Source organism: Setaria italica, chromosome II (assembly GCF_000263155.2).
Source record: "Setaria italica strain Yugu1 chromosome II, Setaria_italica_v2.0, whole genome shotgun sequence".
NCBI classification, from domain to species: Eukaryota; Viridiplantae; Streptophyta; class Magnoliopsida; order Poales; family Poaceae; genus Setaria; species Setaria italica.
In genome coordinates, this window is record NC_028451.1 from 41501643 (window position 1) to 41509113 (window position 7471).

Here is a 7471-nt window from a genome sequence, read left to right on the forward strand (position 1 = left end):
CCCTTCCGCTAGTCATCCCTTCATTTCACGCCTAAACCCCGACCCCTCCCTCTCGTCGGCGTCGTCGCTTCTCTCTCTCTCTCTCTCGGGTTCCGCTCCTCATGGCCGGGCTCGGCACTGGCCTGGGAGCGCGCCCCTCCGCCGCCTTCGAGGCTAGCTGGTTCCGGCCACTCGCTTCCCCTCTCCGCCCCCGCTCCGGTACGGATACACACCTCCCCCCTCTCCTCTGGCCGCTAGTCGTTAGTCGAATGCTCTGCTAGTGTTCTCTGGCTCTGCGTGTCAAGTCGTAGTGCCTAGCTTCGTTGCTGGCTCTCCTGTCTGTTCTTCTCCGGTCTAATTACCGTTTATACTAGATCATGTGTTAGGTTCACCTTGGTGCCCGGTCTTATTGCAGAGCTTAGAAGTGTTTTATACTTCTAGTCTAGGCTTTGTTGTTGGCTCCGCAACAAAATGTGGACGTATATCCCTTTCCCTGTGAGAAATTGAGGAGAATTGTCACCCAATTTATCGGACTGCCACCTATTTTCCTTTTGTGGCAGTACTTGTTTAGTCATGTAAATTGGTTGAACCTGCACAAAGGACAGATTTTATGTTTTTTATAATGTTATATGCCTCCCTTCTAAGTCATATTGAAAAAAAATCTGCTTCAAGCCGTGCCACATAGGAGGCACACTCATTGTATCTGTCATGTATGTGGATTATTGGGGAGGGAGGAGAGGGTGGCTGGTGGCCATGGAGGGTCGACGGCGTGGGGGAGTTAGCGTTCACGACGTAGATGGTTGTGAAATTAGAGTCCCTTATGTCATTTCCAAGGAAGAAATTCTTTTTGTAGGGTATGACTGAGCTCATTTTGCTAGAGCTGCGCCTGACTGGTTCTCCCTCATTGCATTGCTGCAGGGAAATTGATAGTGCCAAAGCGATCCTTCACTGTGTCGAGTAAGCTTGCGTGGGTTGAAGATGAGCTCATGGAGATAAGCAAGTACAGCTTTCTGCTACTGCTATGTTGGTTTTAAGCTCTTGGCTGTGCTCTTCTGTATCAAGACATTTAGCAATAGTCAGACTCCTTGGTCTAGATCCCGGATTTCCAGTAATCTTTCACTACCTACTAGTTGATACGCGTCTTCTCATGATAATCTCTTAGTTTTGGGGTTCTCTACATTGAACTAATACACCGAGTAACCAATTTATGTTATGTGTTGTTTTTACTGATTCTGCTGACAGATTGATAACACACTTTTGCATTAAAAGGTCACAAGAGCAAAGTTCAGTAAAATCAAAGAAAAGGCCACCTTTAAGACGTGGCAAGGTCTCCCCACAACTTCCTGTACCAGAGCACATTCCAAAACCATCTTACGTTGGTTCAAAAGGATTGCCAGAACTATGCAAGGGTGAACTACATGATGCTCAAGGGATTGCTGGAATGAGAGCTGCTTGCAAACTTGCTGCCCGTGTTCTTGACTTTGCTGGGACTTTAGTTAAGGTAAGCTTATTCATCTGTAGACAACTAAATACTCTCTGTTCTCTACCTCAATCGTTTGCTTTCTATACATTAATAATGTTTGTTTCACTCTCATCTCAGCCATCAGTTACCACAAATGAAATCGACGCTGCAGTGCATAATATGATCATTGAGGCTGGTGCTTATCCTTCTCCACTTGGCTATCGTGGATTCCCTAAAAGTATATGTACATCAGTAAATGAGTGTGTCTGTCACGGAATCCCTGATTCAACACAGCTGCAGGTTACAGATAATGAAACTTGCCTCTTCCCATCTCTCTGCATTGTAGTATCTTAGTATCATGGGCTAACAAATATTCTTTCTGCTGCAGAATGGGGACATTATAAATATTGATGTAAATGTGTTCTTGAATGTAAGATTTCTCTCCTAAAATTGTGCATATATGATAGGTACATTTGGCATTACCAAATTTTGATGACCACTTCCCATTCCTAACAAGTTCCATATATCTCTCAACAGGGATACCATGGGGGTACCTCCAAAACATTTGTATGTGGACAGGTGGATGATTCTATCAAGCATTTCTTGAAGGTAAGCTGTTATTACTGTTTAAGATGGTTCATTCAGTACTCAAATAGCTACTCCGATTTGCACAATGGACATTTTTCCTTGTTTATAAATCTGTTGAAGACAAATAATCCAAAAGGGTTTTCCATCTGGGTCATCCCATTGGTTCTTTTCTCTTTTGCATTTTATTAACTGGACGATTCTTCCCTACATCAGGACATGCACAGATGATATTTGATTTTTCTTATTGCATCAGGCAGCTGAGGAATGCTTGGAGAAGGGCATTTCTGTCTGCAGGGATGGTGTGAACTACAGAAAGATTGGCAAGAAAATAAGGTTCTTTTTTGCTTTGTCATAAAGTTCCAAAAATAAATTACTTTTAGTACAAGTACATGCTGGTTGATTCAAATTGTGTTACTCATGAGCCCAGGTTAGGAATTGAGCCTAGCTCATTTTGGTAGGAGGTGTGGGTGTACAGTCCTACCACCTATATTTTAGTCTTTAACTCTAATTTGGGTGACTATTTCTTCTTATTCACACTGTCACCTAGTTCAAGCTATTTTTATAAGCTCGGTTAACTTGTACAGGATGCAATGAGAAAGATCAACATAGTACTAATAATGAATCGCTTAGAACTAAACAGTAAGGGATTACCGGCACCTTAGAATTAAACAGTAAGGGATTGCCAGCGCCTTGTTCTTGATACTTAATGCAGGGAATTTGACTCCCTAATTTGACTTCATGACTCTGTTATCTACAAACTACCATTCTAAATTTTTAGAACATTAGCACTTGTTTTTCCTAGCTTATAGATTCATCGTTTCAACTGTCAAGTTGAGAAAATTATTCAGAACTGGTTACCTTCCAGTAAAAAAATTTGAGTTAAGTACTCCATAAAGAAAGGCCGCTGAACAAAGAAGCTGTGAGTGAAATGGTTCACAGTGATTCACCATAGAAAAAGTTCAAAGAGGTAACCTGAAGTCCTGAACTTTTAGCAGAGCTTCTCGTGGCATCAAGTGTTATGTTAGAACACACTATGCAGAGGTGAGGGCACCACTTGGCCTTCACCAGTCTTCATATACCTTGGAGAAGATGTTGGACGCATTCATGATATTTAGTTCCTCTTTTGTTGTCATTTTTATTACAGTCAGCCCCTTTTCTCTTTCATAACCTAGATAATTCCAAACATCACTTGCAAATCTTTATTGATTTGAGAAAATGTAGAAAACAGTTGGAAGATGTAAAAAGCAGACAGTTGACTTCATTAATGTATTTTTTCCTAAACATGTGATGATTTGTTATATGGTAAAGGATGCGTCAGATTTGCTTCTACGATATCACATGCATCTTATTTTACTTCTTACAATTTCAGCAAGCTTGCTTATTTTTATGGCTATTATGTGGTGGAACGCTTTGTTGGGCATGGAATTGGAACTATGTATCATTCTGAGCCACTTATCCTACATCATGGTGAGTACCTATTTTTGACACCTTTTCAACATACTTTACCGTTGACATTTTTGTTTCTTCGGGTAATAATTCATGGAGTTTGTCTTGCATGTTGCTAGATTTACTTGTTTCCAGCTCAGATGTCCTAAATTTCAGTTCTATCACTTCCTTTTTTTTCTCAAACGACGCAGGAGAGCTGCGTGTCATTTCATTGAGAAAAAAAATGACACGCAGTTCTATCACTTGTTGTTAGGAACATTTGCTTATCTAGACTGACGAGATGTAGTAGTAAGCAGTTTAGTTATATGTAAGATTAATTTATCCCTAGCAAGATGGAAACATGATTTTTTTTCTTCAGAAAACTGGTTGCGCTGTCATCAGATGCACTTTGTATTGTTTCCAAGGATTGTTATTGATTTGACATTGTTTATCCATCTTAAGATGAGCGGTCAATATTAGCTCCAATGTCCTGCTTAAATAACGCATGAAATTGACTATACATGGGACTAACAAATTCTCTGTTTTGTAGCCAACGAAAACTCAGGGCGGATGGTTGAGGGTCAAATATTTACGATTGGTATGTGCTATTCATTATCCTTGCGTATTGTATGTTTGGACCTCCATTCTCAGTTGATTGGTTGATGACTTTTTGCCCTGTTTGGCAGAGCTCCAGCTCTAAGAAATCTGCATTTCTTGGAGCTGGATTTATAGGTACACCCAAGTTGTTTGGTTGAACTGTTATTATTGTTTCCTTTCTATTCTTGACAAAAAGAATAGTGTTAAGGTTCTTGATTTTAGCATACAAACTCCAGATCTGAGGTGAAACTTGGAGCTGGAACTGTGCCAAACGGGGTGTTAGAATAGTGTTTACTGGAGATTTCATACTGGTTCACCCATGCTTGAACATGTATGAGGGAAAAACTTGGCACAATGAAAATGGTATAGGTCTGAAATATTGATAAATGGGCATGGTAACTAGTCTTACAAGCTCTTACATATATTGTGTAGACATGAAGAGTTAGGAAGAATGGTTCGGAGAATTTTCACAATAATTAGCATTGCAGCCTTTGCCATGCTTAAATAGCACACGGCAGGCAAAGAATCAGGAGCCATCTACATGGACAGCTACCCTAGTTATGTGCTATTACTAGGCAGCTAATCTGGGCAGTCAAAGCAATAACTTGTCCTAAAGGCCTGCCTGATTGTGATCTGTACAAGGCTTAATTAGCTGGATTCAAATATTCCAACAAAGAGTTCCAGCACTTCGCCTATGATAATATTTCACATCAGGCTAAACGATCTTTATGGAATTCTGCAGAACCTATACTTACAATGGAGAAAACAGAATGTGTTACATGGGAAGATGGATGGACGACTGTCACTGCTGATGGTAGCTGGGCTGCTCAGTTTGAGCATACCATATTGGTCACTAGGAATGGTGCAGAAATACTGACAAAACTTTGAGTTTATCTCCTGCTGATCCTTGTCAAAATTGAGCCATTACTTTCAAATGAGACGGTTCTGCAGCAGCAGCAGCCTCCAGCCTAATATCCGAAATATCTACCAAAGTGGTCTAGGTACGCTTCCTTTTTCTTGTTGCGTTTTCAACCATGATTTCTGTCTTGAGCATCCTGATCCTGCACATTAATGCAATACTCATTTAACAGTTTTGAGATCTGTTTGTAGGCCCACATATGGCAAGGTTTTTCCCTATGTAGGGACCGGGCAGGGGATGTGGGGGCACACGACTGCATCTGTTTGTTATTGCTGTTCACCTGCTGGCTGCTGTAGTGATATTGCAGGGTGGAAGTCCTGTCTAACATATTCATCACTAATGAAGCTTATAGGAGATCTGCTGTATATGAAATAGTAGTGTCAGCTGTAGTTCAGTTTGTTACAAGACTGTTCCAAAAATGATATGGGAAAAAAATCATTCATGATATCTATTGTAGAAGCAAAGTTGCAACCCTTGGTCACAATAAACCTTTCGCCCGGATCTGCCGTTGTGGAATCTATTGCGCTGCACTGTCTGGTAACACAAGTTGCGTTATACAAACATAAGATGGCCGCAGGGCACTGGAACATGATATGTCATCAGTTTCTTCTTTTGAGTTGAAATGTTGCAGGCTGAAATCTTGAAATTTGAGGAGCTGCCAGAGAAAGGTTTTGAGTTCCAGAGATTATTCAAATATCTTGATAGTCGACTTGTTCGCTTCAGCTTATTCAGCCGGTTTATCAGCTACCAAACAATATTTTTCTCTCACAACAAATCAGCCGTTTCAGCTTTTCAGCCGGCTTATAAGCTGAAGCGAACAGGCTAGTGTTCCTGTTCCTTTTGACTTCTTTCACCTAAGGAGCGGCTGCAATGCTGCATGCCGCTGTTACCTTACATGTACTGATAACCATGGGCACTTGGCTGGCTTCATCCAAGTAACTCAACCTGGTCCTTCAAATACTACAGGGACAGCAAATCGAGACTACTGTCTTATGGAGGGGGAACTAGCGTGTCATTTATCGCTGCCTCATTGGGATTGCGCTTGTCAAATTGAATGCGTACGGGAGAACCAGAGCTTCTTGGCCTCTTGGGTCCCTGCCTCCCTCCCCTGGGCGTACAAGTTCCCCACGTGAGAGTACACATCTGATGGTCTCACCTGAATCGGCACATTCCGGACAAAAGTTCCCCAAGTGGGAGTACATTTTCCGGACAAAAGTTGTATCAATATATTTGTATCTCACAGATCTTTCAACATAATATTCGATTTTGTAGCAAAGCATACTTTTGATGATCTTTTCAAATTATGTATTTATCTTCTATATTATATTATATCGCTCGTTTATGTTACGCATCATCACGCCTTCCGCCCTTCGGCCACAGCGCGGTGCATTAGGGACTGAATTTGTTAGAGCCCTAGGCCATGTTTAGTTTCCTTTTTTCTCAACTTTGGCACTATGCAAAAAGATGATTCCCCATCACATCAAACTTGCGATACATGCATGGAGTACTAAATGTAGACGAAATTAAAAACTAATTGCACAGTTTTGTTGTACTTTGCGAGACGAATATTTTAAGCCTAATTAGTCAATGTTTGGACAATAATTCACAAATACAAATGAAATGCTACAATTACGTATTTATGGCAAAATACAAACTTTGTCACTCCCAATTTAGTAACTAAACAAGGCCCTAGTGTTTGAGGGGTGGAGGTGTGAACTTATGAGGTGGTTGAAGTGTTGCTGGGGAATGATAAGACGATGGAAAGAGGCATACTAGCAATTAGTAGCAACTAACAACACAAATAGAAATCAAGCATGAGATAACCGACCTCTGCTGCAACGAGGACGAGCTCTAATCATGTGAAGAATTTGCGTTAATAAAAAAACGTAGTTCGTTTTCAGTATGGTCTAATACTCTAATATCGGGGGGCACGAGTTACTGACTCCTGTTGTGTAACCGAAGCCAATCGACACGACTTGCAGGGGGTTCCAGGCTCCACTGCCCAGGTGGCTCACACTCCCTGGCCCACTGCCCCCTTGTCCCTTTCCCCCACCGAAATCCAGCGAGCTCTTTTTCAAAACAAAAGAAAACCAGTGAGCCGTCGACACTAATCACCGAATGAACTCGAGAAAAACACCAGCAGGGCAGAGGAACCAAGCCTGTTTTCTTCCACTTGCTAAACTTTAGCACCCGTCACATCGAATGTTTAGATACTAATTAGGAGTATTAAACGTAGACTATTTACAAAACCCATTACATAAGACGAATCTAAACGGGCGAGACGAATCTATTACGCCTAACGAGTCCATGATTTGACAATGCATTGCTACAGTAAATATTGGAATTATGTTGATCACGGGGGGGAGACAGTCTGCAACCCCTGGAACTCCAAGACTTCGGCCGGATCCAATTGAGCATACCGCAGATGCATCTCCCTTCGAGCACATCACTATCAGGCGCCCCTTGCGTGAAAGTAGCTGTCGTATTACCGATTGGGCTTG

At 41.5% G+C, this 7471-nt stretch overlaps 1 protein-coding gene across 1 annotated transcript; it reads left to right on the top strand.

Annotated features, from left to right (window-relative positions):
• Positions 1-6246, top strand: LOC101781687 (methionine aminopeptidase 1B, chloroplastic). The gene is made up of 11 exons (XM_014804650.2): positions 1-198; positions 898-979; positions 1249-1480; positions 1580-1741; positions 1830-1871; positions 1979-2050; positions 2283-2362; positions 3399-3496; positions 4005-4052; positions 4794-5052; positions 5162-6246. The coding sequence occupies exons 1-10, from the start codon at positions 102-104 to the stop codon at positions 4937-4939; spliced, it is 1059 nt and encodes a 352-aa protein (XP_014660136.1). The 5' UTR covers positions 1-101; the 3' UTR covers positions 4940-5052; positions 5162-6246.
• Positions 6247-7471: the final 1225 nt, after the last annotated feature.

What these genes read in the sequence shown, in the direction of transcription:
- LOC101781687 (XM_014804650.2), top strand. Translation starts at nt 102, where the DNA reads ATGGCCGGGCTCGGCACTGGCCTGGGAGCGCGCCCCTCCGCCGCCTTC. An exon ending in CCCTCTCCGCCCCCGCTCCG is followed by an intron (nt 199 to 897) that starts GTACGGATACAC and finishes GCATTGCTGCAG; the next exon opens with GGAAATTGATAGTGCCAAAG. An exon ending in ATGTAAATGTGTTCTTGAAT is followed by an intron (nt 1,872 to 1,978) that starts GTAAGATTTCTC and finishes ATCTCTCAACAG; the next exon opens with GGATACCATGGGGGTACCTC.